The following is an 18,678-nucleotide window of genomic DNA, read 5'->3' as shown; positions in this document are numbered from 1 at the left end:
GTAAAGACAAATTACATTTTACGACCAACAACGTCTTTAGCCTACTTGCTTTCTGTCTTCTTGACGTTCACGCATCAACGAAAATGGAAAGTATCAAAGACTATTTTTCCCAGCACCCTGTGGCTGAAACTGACTAGAAAAATAAAATGATGTTGTTTGAAAAACTGACCTACTGGTGGATGTTGTTGGGCTTACTAGGAAAACGGATAATTCAAAAGATCTTCCCGTCGAGATGACTTTCTTTTCAAAAAACCGCAAACGTTCGTTTCGAGATCTCTTCTTCAAAAGAGTTAGCGCCAAGAGAAGGACCAGCAGCTCTGAAAAAGAAAAGAGTAATTCGTTTGCTTGAGGTTTGTTGATTTGCTCATCTTTTTTTATGGTGTTAAAACTAAATACAAAAAATAAAAATAAAATAATCAGTATTTATTTAACCCTTTGGTCTAGTGTAACACTAAATTACAAAGGGAGGTCAATTCTACCAGAACATATACATACGCGTAGGAACAGAAGGAAAAAGCAATTAAACCCGGCTATAGGGAAATACAAAGCCACAAACAAGACAGACAACTAGCAAACCGTGGCAGCCATGTTGGCGCCGCTGACCGTAATGAGGTAAGTTACTATGCGTTTTATTTCTCCTTGATGCCAACACGGGACTTGTCACCATGTAGTCCTTTTCTGAAGAGACTTGAATTCTTGGTATTTTACCGATGCGCTCAGCGGACGTGTTTTTTTTTTTTTAACGGACAAAATAGAATGGAGTCCTATTTAAGTGCCCGTCGGTTTTTGATGAGAGACAGGGAAATTAAGTGAAACTGAGTACAGTCAAGCCAAAACGGAGACTACAGCCTGTTCAGACCGTGCAGACCAGGGGTAAAATATGGGGTTACCCTACAATTATTGAGAGCTAACCGTAAACAGGCTAACCTGAATGTTCTTTAGGCCTTATTAGGCTAACCAGATCGCTATTCCGGATAACCGAATTTTCATCTTACACACGGTCTCCACAGTCTCCAGCCTCCATTTTTCAGTGCCCCAACGGAGGATAAGGTGTCAAATACAAAAGCAAAACAATCGGTACAATCTTACCCCCACCAACAAAAGCCACTCCACACTCGATATCCACAGGAGTTGTACTTGAATTAGAGCTTGAGGTTGCATTGGTTTGACCCGATGTCGTCTGAGGCGAAGTGGTTGGAAGCGATGTGGTTGACGCTGCACCAGGTGTGGTCTGGTCCAGTGTTGTCGTACCTATTTCAGTGGAAACAGACCCACAGCCTAGTTTTCACTTCGTTAGTGCAAATTCAGGACAGGCTCTCTAGAAGGGCTAGTTGTTTTACTTGAGACTTATAAAGGAGGAGCACTCCTGGTTTAAGTCAGCGGATATTCGAGAATAAGTGTAGCTTTTGACTGCGCGCTATACATACATCTAAATCCAAAGAGAGTTCTGTGCAAAATTATGCAGAAAAAAATATATCAGATTAGTAACCGTCCTAGTTGTCAAGGTGGAGCTTGACACAAGCCCCCTGGCTTGAAGCTAGGTATACCTTACTTAAGGTCGGAAGCTCCTGTACCCTCTAGAGGGTATTCTCCCAGGCAGGCGTAATCGGGGAAGGAGGGCGAGGGAAAAATGAGGGGAAGCTGGGGAGAGAGAAGAGGGAACGGCGTTTCCTCTTCCCAGTTCCCCTTCATTTTTCCTCGCTCCCCTTCCCTGATTACGCCTGCCACGCAGGGGAGGCCCGGGCCCTAGCTTTCAAGTAAAAAGTCCGGAACAAACTGTCGTGGTCGCGGATGCAGTTACCGGAAGTGATCACTGGACGCAGTAATAATTTATTAAACTTTGAATTTAGTAAACTTCTATAGCGCCTTAATTTTTAAAATATTCTAAAGCGCTTTACAATCTAAAAATAATAATAAAATCTATGATTAAATACAAAGAAATCTAAAATATAATAAAATATAATACCAATATAATACAATATCCTAATAAAAATGCTTCCTAAAAGGTGGCTCTTATAATCCTTTTTTAGAAAAGTTCATACTATCACATGTTCTAAGTGATAGGAGCATTCCAAGCAGTAGGACCTGCGTGTGCAAATGCGCGTTCGCCTCAGGTCTTACACCTTACAAGTTGCGAGAAAATTTCCAGAATCAGAATCTGAAACTATACTAGTAACAAGGTAAGCATTAATCAGCTCCTTGATATTTGTTGGAACAAATCCGTGCAACGCTTTAAAGTTACCCGAGCAGCAGCATTAAGTACTTTCTGTAAACGATCATCATACTGATATTGAGGAAGACCATAAAGAGGGAATTACAGTAATCGAAATGTGATGTTACAAAAGCATGAATCAAAGTCTTCGTAGAGTCCTCAGACAGATATTTTCTAATTTGCCTAATATTGTACAATCCTCTGAAAGCCTTACTACAAACCTTCCCAATATGGGTACTCATAGATAGGTGGTTATCCAAACCAAGCACCTAAGTTCTTAACACTATCTTGCGATAAATGTCACATTTCCAACTTGAATACAACTAATACTGATCTTGGATAACTGCTTTCGAGAACCAATGATAAGCAATTCCGTCTTCGAATCGTTAAGCATCAGCTTATTGCAAACACGTCAGGCTTAACCGGCATCCTCAATGCAACTCTCCATGGTCTTAACCGCAAGATCTTCAGCAGCTGAAGAATTGGGACTAAAAGAGACATACAGCTACGTGTCATCAGCATAGCCATGAACTAATAGGAGGTGTTTCTTGACAACCTCAAACAAATGCGATGCATAGAGGATGAAGAGGACGGGCGTGAGACAACTTCCTTTAGGAACACCACAATCAACATTAAGGATCTTAGAGCATTGCCGGTTGACAATAACACATTGTTTCTTCTCAGACAGGTACGATCTAAACCATTGAAGGGCATACCAAAGTCCGATTTCAAGACTTCTCGCATTATCTTACGATCGATTGTATCGAAGGCGGCACTTAAATCCAAGAGTACGAAAAGAGTAATTTCCTGTTTGTCCATGTTAGGTAAAATGTCGTTCTACCCTTTCGACAGTGCCGTCTCCGTAGAATGGAGCTGACAATACGACGATTCAAAAACCGGTAAGAGAGCATTATCATTACAGTGCTTGCTAAGTTGGTTAACAACCGCCTTTTCAGTTGCTTTAGACACCAGTGATAAATTGCTGACAGGTCTGAAACTCTGATGTACGAGATCAAGACCAGGTTTCTTAAGCAGAGGTTTGACCAACGTGACCCGAGTTCCAGTTTTTTGGAACAACTCCTTCTTGAAATGACCGATTAATCGCAATGGTAATAACTGAAACCAGCTCAGGAGAACACAGCTTTAATAACCACGTTGGAATCAGATCCAGCTGGAAACTGGCATTTGACATGCCCATGATGATATCAGATACTTCTTTTTCAGACAGAGCAGTAAGCCTTTCAGACGGTACCTGAGGACTAGGGTAGTCAACTTCCGGTGGATTAGCAAAAATTCCATCAATGTCACTTTTATAACTGAGCTCAATCTTCCGGTAAAAGAACTCTCCAAAATCATCAGCTAATATTTACAAGGATCGTCAACGGTAATAACTGAAACCAGCTCAGGAGAACACAGCTTTAATAACCACGTTGGAATCAGATCCAGCTGGAAACTAGCATTTGACATGCCCATGATGATATCAGACTCTTCTTTTTCAGACAGAGCAGTAAGCCTTTCCAACGGTACCTGAGGACTAGGGTAGTCAACTTCCGGTGGATTAGCAAAAATTCCATCACTGTCACTTTTATAACTGAGCTCAATCTTCCGGTAAAAGAACTCTCCAAAATCATCAGCTAATATTTACAAGGATCGTCATGGGCTGGAAGTCGATTGTCATCAGGCTTATTAGACAAAGAGCGGACTACATGAAACAATTTTCTTGTGTTACCTCCACATTCATCAATGAGATTAGAATAATACTTCTGCTTCAGACTCCTCAATAAAACAAAGAGTAGCTATTACACGCCTTCCTATAAGCATTCTTGTCAGTCTGAGTTTTCGTTCTTAGCATTCTCCTCTCTAGTCTCTGAAGAGTAACCTTGTGTTCTTTAAGTTCCGGGCTAAACCACGGCACCCTTTTTTTTCTTTACGGTTAAAACCTTGGTAATCATCAGTGCATGCTTATCCAAGATTTGAGATAAGGTCTCGTCATAGCATTGTGATATTCTTTCAAGACTTGACCATCGTGAATTACAAAGACCAGATGACGCAATGTCAGATCTAACGATTTGTTTAAGCTTCCTATAAGTAACATAATATTGGGACCTGGAATAGACAGACGGCATTCAACAAAACAGTGATCAGATATGAAATACGACGACTCGGGAGAGCATACGTTAATGTCATTGGTACCGGTTGCGGTTAGCGGTTTGTTACCGGTTTCGGTTAGCGGGCGGGATCACCAATCGCGTTTAGCGGACACCGCTAGCGCTCGCAGTTAACGACACGGTTAGCAGTCAAGGTTAGCAGACGCGGTTAACGGACACGGTCGGCGGACATGGTTAAAACCTTGGTTTTACTTGGTTTTACTTTACTGACCTGATTGGTCAGTCAATCTCGGTTATGATCAGCTCCGCATATCGGTTGGTCGCATTTGCGCTTGTTGGGTACGAGACTGGTTATAGCCAACTCGGCGCCTTGTTGGTTTTCTACCATCTCATATCCAACGCTCATTCATGGAATAACGAGGACTTCAACGATGTTATCTCCTACAGGTAAAATGAATACATTTATACATCTTTATGTGTTTTCGGCCCGCCTTTTTGCTCTCATTGTCTGGCTTCCTGCTACAAGGCATTACTAGAAAACCAGGGCTGTAACTTGAATAGAAAAAATTAAACTGATGGAAAATCTTGTTAGTTGGCTTCCACCGTATGACAGATATTCAAACGTCAGATAGCCAAATATCTAGAGTTTTGAAGCAAGCAACCGCCGTGGACAATCTTCCTGTCGGTGTACGTTGGATCAGTGGCTTAATCTGATCGGCGTAATTATAAGTTGAGAAGCTAAATATTTTAAGCAAGCGCCGATACAACGTAGATTTGATTTTAGTGGTGTACTATATTTCGGCTGGCCAAACCAGCCTTCTTCAGGTACAATGAGAGTTTACATTGAATTGCTTCTATGTACATATAAAGAAGCAATTCAATGTAAACTCTCATTGTACCTGAAGAAGGCTGGTTTGCAGCGTTCCCAAATAAATAGCTATTACTGGCATACCTCAAGGGCCGTACTGTTATTTACAGGCGCTGAATTATTGTTTAGCTTCGCGCACGAAGAGTAATAGTGATTTTCCACATTTTCAAAAATATTAAGATGTTATGGAAAGAAAACAAATTACCTCCACCTCTTCTGAAGATGCGCACGTGAATAAATAGCGCTTTGAAATACCTCACTTTCGCTAAACCTTCAGAGATTTGTTCCAACTGGTTTAAGTTCTCTTTCCCTTACCCCACATTCGCTCATTCAAAACCGATCTCGACGGATAAAAAAGTAAACCTCGATATTGACTTTTGTCGCCCATTTGAAGCTGGTTTATCATGTCCAACACTTCTCCGAGACCCACCATTTTGGCAGCGAATAAATGGAGTCAGTCTATTGCTGGAAAATTTTAACGCGAACCTCGGCACGAGCATGAAAGCTACATTGCGATTGCCTTACTCCGAGAACGGAATGCAGTTCGCTTCGAACTAGCCTCGTGGGGACGAGGGGCGTTCACTTGAGCCTTCCCCTGGGAGGCCCTGAAGGAGACTATTCTTTGGCTAACTGTAAGCAGTATCACTTCATGCCAAATCCGTACCTTTCTTACAGCTGTACTTATGGCAGCTTGAACAGCTGACATCATTCCATTTGAATCTGTGAGCCGGAAGCGTGCCAAGGGTGTGCACACAATCCTCATTACGGAAGTTATTGGGTTGATTCGTTGCCCAGTAATGGAAGTCAAATCGAGTTCCATCACTCCAAACGAACGTTCCTTCACTATTTATGTCAGACAAACCAAGCCAACCATTTTCTCCGTTGTGTAAGTTTTGCAGAAAGACATTTTCTTCTTGGCTGTGAACACTGGGGAGGTTGGCTCCCAATGCGGCACACCTGCTCTGGCCATTGTTCCAGGAATCACAGGATGATACTTTTTGGTAGCAATATCCTTTAAAATAGATCCAGTTATCAGGGCAGATGTCTGGGAAAAAAAAAGATACGTCCAGATTTGATAGGTTGGTCTATAAGTTCCTTTTTTTGAGATGAAACACCATTTAATTTTTGCATTTTTAAAAAGAAGTTTCTCCACTTGTTTATCGCTTAACGAGAACGATCGAATCGACAGTAATTGAGTGAAGACCTTTTTCTAACTCGAAAAAAATGTCAAGAACAAAACCAACTCGTGATCACTTGATTTTGTCTGCAAAGGTTATAAAAATTTACTTCTAAAAAGAAACTGAGATGTTGCTGCGTGCCCTGTTTCTCACTCTAGGACAGGCCCAACTTAACCCAGAAAGAAATTTAGCCAAATTCAGCGACTGAAAACTGACAACCAAATCAAGCGAAACATAAGGAAAATTACTTAAAACAATAAAGGACGGTTTAAATAAAACAGCAAGTACAAAAGGAGGCAGGGATGGGCAAAATTGAAAAAGATTAAAATGGATTTTGATTGGGATTTTTTAAAACTGTTCAGCCTAACAGTTTTTTAAAGTTGATCTCTGTTGTTTATAACCTTAATTATGTATGCTCGACAGACATGTTTTTGTCACGAAGCTTTGGTTTGTGTTGTTTAAAAGTAATTTCAGAGTTAACGCTAAGTTGTATGTATGAGAAGGGACGCATAAATGGTAAAACGAAATAAAATGAACTGCACTACTGTGACACAGCTTGACTCTTCCAAAATCTTATTTACCTGCTAACACCGCGTACGACACTGTTAGTGGATCAAACCGCTGAACAAATAGCTCTTTGGCGCAAATTCTGAATCTTGCGTTGCTGATGAACTTAAGGGGAAAAACAAGAACAATGAGCAAAAGCGACTCAAAGTGCAAAAGGCAATGCTTACAACATCACAGCCTCATTTTCAAGACATTTCCATTTGCTATGGCGTGCCCTGGATGTGAAGATATGATTACAACATCTTAATACATTACGGATTCTTTCACCCTTTCCCCAACCCCCCGCACCGGTCAATAAAAAAAGGAGGGTATGGAACGAGAATGGCTGACTGCACTTCAAATATGACAATTTATAAAGTATAATCCGATAGGTTAATCTTAAACTTTGCCCGCGTTTCTTTTTTGTCTTACTCTAACTAACAAAGGACTGAATACAAATAGTAAGAGCCAAAATATGGTGGGCAACTATTGATGTTAACATCTTTCCGTGGGAAAGACAACAAACCTGTTGTTAGGTAACGGGGGGAGGACAACTGAAATATCAGAGTCCAAGGCAGGAGAGTACGACTCTCTTTCTTTTCCAATGAAACGTGCAATTTGGGAGAGGCACTTACGTTTCGAGCGCGCGGTGATGATGCCAGGTTAATGTTTAAAGGATTGCTTGTCATGGCTAAATAATAAACCCTTTTTTCTGGGGTTTCGCACCTGGCCTTAAAATACTTAGAAAATCTTGAATTTCATCCGAAGGGAATAAGGCAAATTCTCCAAGCTATTACGGGTGTGTCCCTTATTTTGAGCAATTGTAGGCAACCCAAAGTGCTTTCTTTCCTACTCTCTCTACCCAGGAAACCCACACGCATTTTAAATCTCTACCTCAATCCAGCTGACAATTCCGTTGCAATCTGGCGATGTATTCCCTCCTCCGCTAGAATGCTTGGCTGTAAGTATGACTGTTGGGTAGTTATTGTATGTCCGCGTAAAATTCACGTCCTTTAAATCACAAAAAAACTATCTTTGTCAACATGCCGGGTCGTGTTTACTTAAATCTCTCTCTACCTCTCATGGCGATTCAATTGCAAAAAGGAGACTTTCTGGCGAACATTAAATTACATCCAAATAGAATGGTCTGGAAGATGGTCATTTTGAAATTTTAATTGTACTGCCGTACAACCGTAATCATGAAGTCCACTCAAGATGCGAATTTTCCGTTCCTGCATATAGTGATTACTATTTTCCTATTTTTTGCTGCAAGAGAACTTATACTGACTTATCAGGAGGTTCTGATAACACTGCACACTGGGAAATGTGATTTTGGTCATCACAGTTCGGATTGTTAGGGGAAAAAGTGGAAAATGGAAATATGATAATTGTTCCATTGACATGACAAGTGAGATTTGGACACTAATAAATGTAATCTGCAAAGAAATTGGCACATAGAACTGGGATTGGTAGCCCCTTGCCCTCTTCAGGGCATTTTATAACCTTTGTTACGTTTTCACACCTGGCAAAAAGCGAAATTGTCACTCTTGGAAGGTAAGATCCCATTTAAAAAGCTGACATTATTATGCTCTGAAAATAACGGTCTGTGTATGGTCTCGAACGCCAACCAATTCTGAGGAGAAGAACAAAGAAACAAAGAAACAAGTAACTCATTCACTCTCATTACCTGTCGGAATGCAAAGAACTCATGGTTTGTATTAAGAGACACTCTCCCTCTTTGGATTTTCTCCTTTATCTTATCACACGTATATCGCAAAATTACTGATTGTTGATTGGCTGAGATGGAGGGATTTTTTTGGTTTATCACATACGGGGCAAACGTACTGAATGCTGATTGGCTGAGACGGAGGGCATTTTTTTCTTAATCACGAGGGTACTTTTGGTTAACAGGTACTTATCCAGAGCAAGCAAAGTTACAAGAGAATCTTTTTCCAGATGAAACTACTTTTTTGTCCACATATAAAACACAATTTTTTAGCGCTATTTCTGTTGATAGCAACGATTTATTGAATTGAAATTTTAACCGAATGGGAGCGTGTTGATTGTTATTTCTTGCGGCACTGAACGGACTTCCCTTGATAATTTTGCCCTTTATTTGATAAACATGTAATCGCAATGTGCCCTCTTGCAGTTAAGGATTAATTTCACTTGTATTTTAAAAGTTTTCCAAATTGCCCTCGCCGCTTTGTGCTTTCAGGTAATGCCGTGAAAACTTTGAAAATACGTGTGAAATTAATCCTTAATTTTCTCTCGGGGCCCTACGATTACCTATACAAATTAACGGACAGTCTTTGCAAAAATCTGTCTTTAGCCAAGATCATAGGCGTTTACAAACATTGCTTTTGGTATTCAAATTTGCCAACCACAGGAACAAAAGAACCTTTGCTTTTTCAGCCAATAAAGCTCTGGTTGGCACATTAATGACAATAGGTGACGTCAACGATATCTTTCCTATAAGGAACAGTATAAAATGGAATGATAATGCGGCAATCCTAACTTAAAAGCCTGCTCTAAGGCGTGCCGTCGTTGGCTTCAAAGAATTGTTAGCTTTTATCGCGCTTGCATTACCTCTCTCTGAGCCTGAATATGCATGTCAAACCTATAGTTAGGATTCATTCACTTGAAACTTGTCATGCGGATAAGTTTCCCACAGCAAGGCCTACGCCGATGCCATTGTCGGGGCTGATCTCCCTAACTTGTTAAACCGCAGAGTTAATAACATTGTTGATAACAGCAACCACATTCTAGTTTTTTGGACATTTTTCTAAACACATTCCCTGGATTTTTCGGAAAAGTAGTGAGGGGTCTTAAGAGTGCGTAGACATTTCAAAATCACATTGAAGAACGCTACAATCTTACTGATCTGAGTAAGAGTTAACTATGATATTGCAATAGCATAAAAAATGGAGGATTTATAACTTCTATCATTTTTGCCAGAGTTTGTTTGAGAATCAGCTATAAAGCAAACGTCCCGTAATATTTTCGGTGAAAAAGGGACGACTACGTAATGATCCGTAATGTAAAGTTCGTCATCAGACCTGTCACGACTGATAGAACTTCAGGACGAGGCAAAAAAGCCACCTAGAAATTTCTACAGACCCGAAGTGCCCCTAGAACTTCCTTCCTAGCAGAGGTCTATTTTCCTTTGCGTTTGCTGCGTTGACGAGTACGGGAAAAACGACCTCTACCATGAGTCGAAACTCACTGTGTTGAGCATGCGTGTCAGTTACTTAGCGACCAAATCCTCACGTGATACTTCATGTTGTGTGGGCTCACTTAACAACAGAGTGATAACTGCAAAGGAATGCGCGGAACACAGCGGGCTCAAGTCACAGCCAGCAAACATGGTACGGGCATGCAGTTTGTACACGTTGTACACGTTGGACCAGAGTGAGTTTTGACACATGGCAGAGGACTTTTCAGCCCAGCGAACGCAAAAAGAGAAGAGACCCCTGCTAGCACGCAACCCTAGAACATCCGAACAAATAAATGTTTTGTATACAGGGTGGCTACAAACTCACTAAACGAGCTTCAGTAAAGCATTGTGGAAACCATTTTAGGTAATTCTGACAAATTTTAAGACAGTCAATCGTTGGTTGCCCTTGAACATACTCTCTACTAAAAGTCCCTTCAAAGTCAGTCTACCCACCAGCTTGTGTCCTGCAACAGCTGGCTCCATTGAGCGTTACTAGAAAAGGACAGCTAACGGTTTTCATGACTTTGAAAACAGTGAAAAACGCGAACGTGTTCGTGATACTGATAAAACAGGCCATTTCCGAGTTCACGTCTGCCTCTTCTTCAAAGGGAGTCTAAGTGCGAAGTTTTTGTAATGGAAAATAGTTCTACTTTACATATGAATAAAAACTAATTACATAAGAAAAACTTCGCACTTAGACTCGCCTTAAAGAGGAGGCAGACATGAACTCGGAAAAGGCTTATTGTAAACATAAAAATCTCCGAAAATGTCGTTATCGTTGTTGTTATTGTTTGTCTTCTGTGGAACAAGTACGAAAAGCTAAAACAGGAACATTTTTCGCCATGTGCAACTAAAGAACAACATCGTTAAAACCCGGGACAGCTTATCACTAAATCACAAAATTAATATGCACTGCTCACCACAGAAATATCATCGTGAACTCCTGCAAAGTTCTGCAGTTCTCGGATACAAATCTTAAAAGAACGTGCAGATACGTCTTCTAACCAGACACTGGCTGCATCATGCTTCAGGCTTGATCTATAGTGCTCGGCTGTTACGAAGACAGTTGGTTGTGAAGAGAATTTTCCCTGATATATAATTTAAAAATTAATGGAAACATCTAAACCACACATATGCTTATTAGAAAACGCTGTTTGTGAGAAACATTGTTGAAAATTTTTGTTATCCTGTGGCAGATCCAGACCAAGAGCTAAGGGGGAAAGGAGGGGGATGGGGGGGGGGGGGGTGATGTTGGTCCCAGGTTGCAAAAAGTGCAACACATTTTAACAGGGCTTTAATTTTAAAGAAGAGGATGGTAGTATTTGGGTGGTCTTCCCCCGGGGTCTTGGGTCTTTCAGCGCAAACCTCTCTGAATTTACTCTTGTCGTCAACAGATGCTTTTCGTAGTAAACGAGAATATTCATCCTTATTCCTTACGACTACACCAGATCCCTTATCAGGCTTAGTGATGATGATGTCATTCCGGTTTTTCAAACTTTTGATGGCTTTTTTTAACATCTTCGGTGGTTTTGAATCTTTTCGTTGAATGTAGTTTAGAGCTATTGACTTTAACGATGCGGCTGTTAGTTCCTTTAGGTCATCAGCAATAACAGGCTCGATTTTCCAGTACAGTTTTTCAAATGAGGCCTTAATCTCAATCGGTTGTACAAATTGAGGTAACGAGAATTTTAAACCACGACAAAGTACCAATTTCTTAAAAAAGGTTAACTTATACGACGAGATGTTCAGTAAATGTTCATCAACGTCAATATCACGGTTCAACAACCGGGCGATCTTGTTTGTCTGTCTCTTCATGACATCACGGTAGAAATTCCTGGCGTTGATGGTCATAATTCGTAGGATACAAGTATAGATGAATGTGCTATGATTCGCACGGACTTCGTTGTGTAATTGATTGATCTCTTGGCGCGGTGATGTACTATTTTTGATTTGTCGACCATTTTTCGGCTTTAATTTTAACATCCAAAAATAATGGTGGGGCCCAGACCCTCCGGGCCCATCCCCAGGATCCGCCATTGCTATCAATAGACCAAATCGGCTACTGAACTCAGTGTTGCAATTGTATCCAAAACAAATCCCCCGGGGTTAAGATTCTTTGTATAATGTATTTGAGTGATAATTTAGCATTCATATTTAATCGATATTGAAATACCTGGAACAAAACGGTGTATTTCCAAAGGGGTTTGACTTGGGTAAAACATTGAGTTGGCCGATTTGGTCTATTGGTTGGGTGTGATAGTATGCGGAGTTGAAGAGGTTATATGGCTTATACTTCATTTCCAAAGAGCCCAAACAATTTATCTCATTCACGGAAAGAGGGGCTGCAATTAGGCTTTTATAGAATGTGTTAGCATAATTTTTAGCATAATTTAAGGAAACTAGCATAGTTTTTGCTGATTTTTAACACGTAGCACTGCTAGCATAATCTTTACATATTGATAAGCCTGAGACCATTTTTGTTCAATGTTTTAGCAGCATTCACGGTTTAGTAAGGGCCGATTTACACGATACGATTTTGTCGCATGCGACAAGCATCACGACAGGCCTACGACATGACTTACGATTGTCGCAGCGTTTTAAAACATGTTTTAAAATGCTACGACATTTTTTCTGACGTACACAACAATCGTAAATCATGTCGTGGGCCTGTCGTAAGCCGTTGTCGCATGCGACAAAGTCGTACCGTGTAAATCGGCCCTAACGGAGGTAGGGCCTCCCTCGGAGGCTGGCAGTCTCGCACGAAATGACGGGAACCGGAAGTTGCTAAATGATGTTGGTTCCAGTTTGCAAAATGGCGATAGCCACGCCGCCCAATAACTTGCAGCTCTCTGCAGACCATACCAGAACCAGTGAACATAGCCAGAGACCGTTACCTTACAATTAAAAAATAAATAAATAAATACAACAGAAGATGAGCTTATGACACTGAAAACGTTTTGCTACACGATCGTGATACAATTTTTGGACTTGTTTCGCTCATTTTGCAAAACGAATAGCTTTAAGAAAAAGTGGAATAATTTGGAAAAACGAGCATAATTTGGGCAAAAAAATGGACGCTGCTAGAAGCTTAACATGCTACTTTGACCAGCACAATCTATAAAAGCCTAACTGCAATACCACCATTATTTGCATGCTGATGCATTTAAACCGGCCGCTTTCAAAATCTGTAGTTTTACCAGAGGCGAATTTAACCTTTACCCTTACCTTGTTGTTAAAAATAGGAAGAAAATGCTTAGACTTAAAGGGACACTTCGCGTTGGATGTCAAATTGAGCGTGCATCTAATTAGGGTCAAATCTGGACATAAGTGACGAATTTGCGCGTATACGAACAGCCTGTTTGGTGGTTGACGAAGGATTGTCTTTAGAACTTTTAGCATGATCAATCATTAGGTCGCTCCTCGTATAGACGCAAGAAATCCGCGGATAAAAAGACATCAATTTACTTGGTTTACTTACACTTGGCAACGTGACAGTCTGACAACTAGTTCCAGTCCACCAACGAGAAAATTTTTTCTCGCCCGCAATTCCTCCAGGAGGAGCTCCCTGATAAGCGACCCAATCCACAGTAGCAAAGCTATCTGATGGGTAATCATTTCTTCCTGTTCTGGTCACACATGCGGTGAATTGAGTACTGTTCACACTTTCAACCCAAGGAGTGGTGGCTTCGTGGACATAGGTTGGGTCAGAGTAGTTCACATGATTTACCGTAAGCTGTATGAAGATCTTTTGATGAGGGTAAAATACGAACGGTTCAAATTGAATGGTTTCACACTGATCTTCTGCCCAGGAAGGGTGATTCGTGAACTGATGTCTACCTTTCTGCAAAGGAAAACCTATAAAATAGAAAAGAAAATGAAAATAGTAAGTTGTGTATTCCTCTGGTCCCAGAGGTTTTTTTGAGCCGCGAGAGAGCCGCGAAGAGGCGAAGACGAGTCGCGAAGCCACGAAGAGAGAAAAAGCTCTGGTTAACTTGGACTTGAGGCTCCCTTTCATGCAGACGCCAGGGTCAGGATCTGATCCTCAGGCTCTTATTGGTTGATATTTGTACAAACACGCAAATCAATATGATTGGTTCGTTCGATTGGTAATACCGAGGCGAGGCGTGATTGTAACTAAGTCTCTTTCACAACTGAGCATAGATGAGTATAACTTCCTCTTTTGACGATGTTTGCACATGAGCTGTATCATATTAGCAGATTTGAGCAGGCATAGAGAGGCTATACGTACCACGCAGGCAAGGGAGGGGGGGGGAGGGGGGGCTGGTCTACAACGAATAGATTACTGTATAATAGATGACAACAACGGTTGGCCTTCAAGACCACCTTGAACGCCGGGTGGTGCATGGAATGCATTGTAAACAGCTTTCTAGTTGTGGTATCCAGCTTCCGCATCTAACGGATCTTCCAATCAATAAGTTTACAGCTGTAAGTCACTAGTGGCACAGCAAGGGTCTTAATTAATGGCGTTAATCCTGTTTTCTACATTAAGTTCACTTCGTAACACCAATCACTCGCATCTGTAATATTCTTTGCGAATCTTCTCATCATCATCATCATCATCATCATCATCATACTTTTTATCATCATTATCGACCTTTTTATCGTTGTTGTTGCTGTTTTTTTTTCTTCTTCTTCTTCTTCTTTTTATTATTATTATTATTATTAGAAGTAGTGGTAGCAGCAGCAGCAGCAGTAGCAGTAGCAGTAGCAGTAGCAGTAGCAGTAGCAGTAGCAGTAGCAGTAGCAGTAGCAGTAGTAGTAGCAGTAGTAGTAGTAGTAGTAGTAGTAGTAGTAGTAGTAGTAGTAGTAGTAGTAGTAGTAGTAGTAGTAGTAGTAGTAGTAGTAGTAGTAGTAGTAGTAGTAGTAGTAGTAGTAGCAACTCATCCATGATGAATCGAGGGTTCTCGAGAAAAAGCACGAGTCTTCCTTACATGAACGGAACCCTTGAGTTTTACTAGACTTTATTCTTGAACCCTATAGTCATCTTAAGCTTTTTTGATGGATTTTTTTTGGGAGATATATGATGTACAGTCGTCCTTGTACGTTCTCTTGCTCCTGTTCATAAACCCTGCAGACGCATACGTACCTGAACAACTTCCAGGGTGATAGTGGGTGTAGTTGCCTTTCGTCTCGCAAATCTCTTTCTGCAGCAAGCACAAGTTTCTGAATGTACGACCATTAGAAGCACACATCTCTTCTTGATAAGACGGGCAGCTGCTTTCGCAAACGCAATCGCACCGTTGGGAAGATAATGCCGCTGGTTTGCTTTCATACTTGCAACTTGCATTTTTGCAAGGATCGTAATCTTAAAAATACCAAAACAACAATGCCAACAAGCATTAACATGCCATATGTAAATAAGTGCATAACCCGAAACCGAAACTGGGACCAGACTGTCGATAATCTGCTTAGTGCTTAGTGAGGCAGGAAGGTGTATGCACATATTGAGAGTGTGCAAGAAAGGTTACAGTTGAGATTACTTACATTATCTTCTCAGTCCTCTTTTTTTTCACTCACGGCATTTTAGTATGGGGCGTTGCTACAACCTTGGAAACAACTTGTTGGCAAAATGTGACACACCACTCACTATAAAATGGTCATTCCACGATTTGTCTGTGTGATAAACGACTGACTTCTCCATACATTACCCCTTCCCCTAATCCAATGTTGGTTTAGAAACAGCCAAAGGCTTGCACAGTATTTTTCACAACATTATGTACATTGGTATGTGGGGGGGGGGGGAGAGGGGGGAGGGAGGAGAGGGGGGAGAGGGGGGGAAGGACCAATAGACTTTGTTTGCGAGTGCCTTTCCAATGATTTTCACGCCGGAATTTTTCTCAAGAGCTTTGTCCAAGATTGTAGTTATCATAAGTACCTCTCTCGAATTGATATATTTCAGAAAAGAGTATTTCGTTTTTGCTTTCTAAAGGAGGTATTACCAGTTGTGCACCTTTTAGAAATCTCAGATAGGAATGTATGGAATGCCTACGTGAGCTCTAACTTTGTAAGACCAGGTCGCACAGGAATAGAAGTCATCTATATATACTCCCACAGATTACAACATAGCATTTGAAACGTTGCTTTGTGAATAGATATCGTTATAACTATGTTTAATATCGAATTTTATTATTATATTTATGTCCCAAATTTAGCTAAGTTCTTCCGTTACCCGGAACGTTTGTTTGTCAACAGACAAAGACAAAGAAGACATTGAGTTGAGTCTTTGCGGTCATACTGTATCAAAGTACTACTGTTCTCATTTAAGAAAAAAATCAAGGAAAACTCTTCGAAACGTTACAGTTGCACTTTTTACCTCCAATAATAACATAATGAACTTCCAAATTGTCTCTCTGGCCATCAATCCCAGCATAGTCTTTGATGCACACACGAACATAAGTACGGGTAATCTCCTGTATTAAAAGTAACGTTTGAAGCAAAGTGACTTAATGCAGCAAACCAAACGTTTTCAAAGGTTTATGGTCTATTGATCCTCAAAAACCAAAAAAAAAAAATACTAATATCTAAAATAAAGTAAATTGCTGAAATATGTCAAGGATCAATTTCTGGAATTTTATGATAATAAAGGATCTTACCTCCACCCAGGAGCTTAACGGACCCTTTACGGCACAGAGTGGATTGGAGTTGTTTTTAATATCCTTGACTGCTGTTGTAAGTACGTTTGGTGGTTCATAGAATGGTTCAGAAAAGTTGATAATCTGAAAGATCAAATTTAACGACCTTTGCTTAAACCTTAATTCCCAATAGTGACGATTTTACTCTTTGTAACAGACAGTACAGTAAGTGGACTGCACCACGTTTGGAGCGATGGGTAGAAGCTCTCATAAGGCCTCTGGTTTTCTTGCTACCTAAACCTGGGACATGTAGAGGTAGACGTGAAAACGTGACAAAAACAATGGAAGCTGCTGCAATAGCCGCCCTTCTTGGAGCTGCTTAGCTATACTAAATAACCCTTCCATATTTAATTAATGCTTTGGTCACTCACAGTTTTCCCCATACAATCACCAATAACTGTTACCGCACAAAATACGTACCTTACATAATGCGTAATTGTTCTGAGCTAATGGTATCTCGTAATTAGAAAACAAGATCTTGGACGACTCCTTAACTTTCCAAAGCGTTGGATAATGTTCGTATGCCATCCAGTTCTGAAAGAAAAAAGAAAATAGTTTTTTAAGAAAAAGCACGTGATTGTCTATGCACGCTATTGTATACCACTCTGGTCCAAGAAGTCTCCGTCACAGCAGGCTAATTATTACTTTATGCGATTGTGTGTATTGCATGTTCTTTTCATTAAACGATATTGTCGCAACGGAAAAATATTGTCATTAGTTTTTTGCCGTTGTTCCTCTTCTGAATAACATTGCAGACGGCAAATAGTATTTTTAGCATTTTATAATATTAAGTAGTTTTTACCACAAAAGTGATTAATGCATTCCCTTGTTCCCAGTTCCCTTATGTATAGGCTGAAGTGATGGTAGTGGTCCCGGGAACGAGGTTGGGTTTTCAGTTTAGAAACAAATGCGTCTGAGCATGATTTACCTAAGAGAATCCTCGCTCTTCCTGTCGTGATCGTTTCGGTAAGTTACATTTTCTTTTTGGATTGCATAGTTATTCAGATTGTGTGATATATATATTTATTATATAAACACCAATGAAATACCAAGTGAGCTTTCGCGCGAAAACATGATACCTTTACACGTGAAAAGATCACTGTCGCTACGGTTACATATAAAAATTGCGCCTTTCGATGCCTTTCGTGAAATGATTCAGTATTTTGTTGGTGTTTACATGATAAATAGAATATTACATGGCCGCTTGGAGATACGAAATTTCTCTTCTGGTGTTAAAGCATTTCACCCGTTGGATACGTCCGAAGAGAAATTTCCGCGTGGCCATGTAATATCCTCTATGTACACGCATAATTGTCTTACGTGAATATAGAAATAGGTCCTATCGGATAGTTCATTGCACAGCTTGCTTGGAAATCTAGCGAGACCATAAATCTTAGCTTAGCATGGACTTGATACCGCATTCAAATTTGTACTGTCATTTTCTGTTTCTCTCTTCTAAGTTTTAATTGATGTTAAATAACTTGGCTTTTACAGATCTTTACATACCACAATCAGATAACTATGAGGCCCATCAAATGTTCTTGACTCTCTTAAGCAGACCACTAAGTGCGTCCTGCAAATACTTTCAATCCAAACGTTTATTGCATCCTTCTTCTGATCAAGGTTTCCGTGCTGAATAGTAGCATGCACTTCAGGTTCTGTTGAAAAAGCCTACAGAGAAAAACAAGTGAATACGTGCGTGCAAATAGGCCATTTTGGAGTCTTAAGCTAAAGCATGAGGACAATAATAATAATAATAATAATAATAATAATAATAATAATAATAATAATAACGATAACGATAACGATAACGATAACGATAACGATAACGATAACGATAACAATAACAATAACGATAATGATGATAATAATAAGGGTAAGGATTGCACAGTTGGT

General features: G+C 40.3%; 1 protein-coding gene across 1 annotated transcript in view; it reads right to left on the bottom strand.

Moving 5' to 3' along the window:
* Nucleotides 1–4,608: 4,608 nt before the first annotated feature.
* LOC138022917 (uncharacterized) overlaps nt 4,609–18,678 on the bottom strand; it is a 21,191-nt gene continuing 7,121 nt past the window's right edge. The window contains exons 3-14 of the mRNA XM_068869931.1: nt 18,289–18,453; nt 17,203–17,316; nt 16,744–16,866; nt 16,464–16,560; nt 15,237–15,455; nt 13,608–13,984; nt 11,050–11,217; nt 8,435–8,545; nt 7,807–7,923; nt 6,948–7,038; nt 5,853–6,233; nt 4,609–4,761 (exon numbers count right to left, since the gene is read on the bottom strand). Of these exons, the coding sequence (XP_068726032.1) occupies nt 4,727–4,761; nt 5,853–6,233; nt 6,948–7,038; nt 7,807–7,923; nt 8,435–8,545; nt 11,050–11,217; nt 13,608–13,984; nt 15,237–15,455; nt 16,464–16,560; nt 16,744–16,866; nt 17,203–17,316; nt 18,289–18,453 (1,998 nt within the window). The 3' untranslated portion in view covers nt 4,609–4,726. The remainder of the gene's footprint in view (nt 4,762–5,852; nt 6,234–6,947; nt 7,039–7,806; nt 7,924–8,434; nt 8,546–11,049; nt 11,218–13,607; nt 13,985–15,236; nt 15,456–16,463; nt 16,561–16,743; nt 16,867–17,202; nt 17,317–18,288; nt 18,454–18,678) is intronic.

The sequence above is a fragment of the Montipora capricornis genome, chromosome 11 (genome assembly GCF_036669925.1).
Source record: "Montipora capricornis isolate CH-2021 chromosome 11, ASM3666992v2, whole genome shotgun sequence".
Classification (NCBI taxonomy): Eukaryota; Metazoa; Cnidaria; class Anthozoa; order Scleractinia; family Acroporidae; genus Montipora; species Montipora capricornis.
Note: the sequence above shows the minus strand (reverse complement) of the source record. Positions and strands in the feature narration are given on the sequence as shown.